This window comes from Temnothorax curvispinosus, unplaced genomic scaffold (assembly GCF_003070985.1).
Source record: "Temnothorax curvispinosus isolate PA1 unplaced genomic scaffold, ASM307098v1 QBEX01010206.1, whole genome shotgun sequence".
Lineage (NCBI taxonomy): Eukaryota > Metazoa > Arthropoda > Insecta > Hymenoptera > Formicidae > Temnothorax > Temnothorax curvispinosus.
Genome location: NW_020219986.1, coordinates 4,018 through 6,131, shown reverse-complemented (window position 1 = coordinate 6,131; position 2,114 = coordinate 4,018). Strand labels below are relative to the sequence as shown.

General features: G+C 34.8%; 1 protein-coding gene across 1 annotated transcript in view; it reads left to right on the top strand.

The window, feature by feature from the left end:
* Positions 1–476: 476 nt before the first annotated feature.
* The window catches only part of LOC112459893, a gene marked incomplete at its 3' end in the record, with an annotated part of 5,649 nt that continues 4,011 nt past the window's right edge, over positions 477–2,114 (top strand). The window contains exon 1 of the mRNA XM_025024257.1: positions 477–677. Within this exon, the coding sequence (XP_024880025.1) occupies positions 624–677 (54 nt within the window). The remainder of the gene's footprint in view (positions 678–2,114) is intronic.

Here is a 2,114-nt window from a genome sequence, read left to right as displayed (position 1 = left end):
ATACGGGAAAAACAGCCGTTTAACGACTATCGAAAGGAGGTGAAAACCTTACTTCCGCATGCAAATCTTACTTTTCGGTCAATTTTACGATTTTCACGAATACGTTAAACGTTAGAGCACAAGCACAGAGCGAGTAATAAAGAAATAGCAAGGACGACAAAATAGGTTGTCAACATGTCACAAGACAGAATTCTCCATTGGAGAGAGTGAGAGGAGAGAGTGGCGGCGCCACCGTCAACGCAGAGTTCTCGGCTGACCATCCAGGAGCCTTAATTAGACATATATGTATGTAGTATCTTCAAAATAGTTTTTTTTAATAGTTTTAAATTTATTAGTAATACAAGGCTAACTAAATTTATTTTATATCTATCTTTATATCTATCAGTTAATTCCTTAAGGATGTATATATGCACTTTTAAATGCTTTTTACGTTCTTAACGTACATCTTTATAAAGTGTTTTTACAATTATATTCATGATTTTTAGACGTATAGAGAAGCAGCTATAATCTATGATGAAAAATTAGATCCTGTTATACACAAAGTAGATTTGGCCCGATTAATAGGACGTGCAGTAGCTCATCAATGCTTTGATTATTTGATCAGTTCTTCCTCGTTATCTCACATGTGGTTGAAGGTGGAAATTCTGATGTTATATGCAGCAGATGTCATCAACAAGGTAAATTTCTTAAGTTTTGATACTGTACCGTTTTACTTACATAATTGCTTTTATTGTTACTGCTTAACGTTATATAACAGGGTGACCCACGTAAGGCTTAACACGCCATGCAGAACAATAAATAATCATGACAACATGAATAAAGTGATGTTGTAATATAACTTTGAAATGATAAAATGATGAATGAATAATTAAATTTAAATTATCACTTTTTATCGTTTTAGTTCCCATGGATTTTAAGATCCTTTAATTCTATGTAAAGATTAATTTCCACTTATTTCTTCCTAAAAAATAAACTGAAAAATAAGAAATTCTTTTATCTATAAAACGTTTATTCCCAAAACTATTCCTTAAAAAATTACAAGCGTTTATGTATGCTATAAAACTTGAACGCTTATTGTTCAACTTCTTAAAAATGTTAAAACGTTTACATGTATATATATATATATATATATATATATATATATATATATATATATATATATATATAATATATATATATATATATAGTGTGTATATATATATATATATATATATATATATATGCAACATATTTTCGGATCGCACTGTATTATTTACATTCGCTTTAATATGCAGCTTGATACGCTGATAGATTTGGCGACATGGTGACTGCGGTGCCATCAACGTACCAGCACAATATAGGAAGCTGAGGCGTTATTATTCAAATTAAATAGGGTAATACCTATTGTGCGAAAAGGAATACCGTGCATGTGATACCAGTTTTTAGTCTCTGCTTTTCTGTTCTTTTCCTCGTTTTGCTTCTGCGAGCAAGAACGAGCGCCTTCTACAATTCCACATTCAAGGCGCATCTTTCAGCAGCCGTATGGCGTTATCGCTGAAGCCAGTATCTGTCTCACAGTGTCGTAGGATCAATGAAAATAGCCGATAGTGACTTGAATCGAGTCCGTTTTTGTTCGAATTATATTTTGTTCCCGCGGGTGCATTTTGTTCCCGACGGTGCATCCTCCAACTGCAGGTGTTGTCAACGCGACGTGTCGAAAACCGTTAGGGCTAGATCAAATAAAGTTTTCCTTCCCGCGGAGCGCTTTCTACAATGACAGCACCATGTCGTCATAGATCAATGGTGATTTTAGTGTTGACAAAGTGACCGCCGCCAGATGATAATTTGTGCAAGATAATCCTAAATATAAGTCAGTTAATCTTTTAATTTAGCGGATTGTTGCCGACCGGTTGCGTCAATTTAAAATATTAGGGTGCATTCAGTAATTACGCCCAGGCACACCTAAGTAATTCTAATGCTATAATATACGTGACGTAAATTATAGCTTAGAGTTAGAGCCAAAGCACATAACATGCATGGCGTAGCGATATACGACGGTCGTAGTCCTCGACCTGACAAATCAGGATGCGCCAAAGCTTGTGCGTTACTTACGTCCACGACTACGACTGTCATAT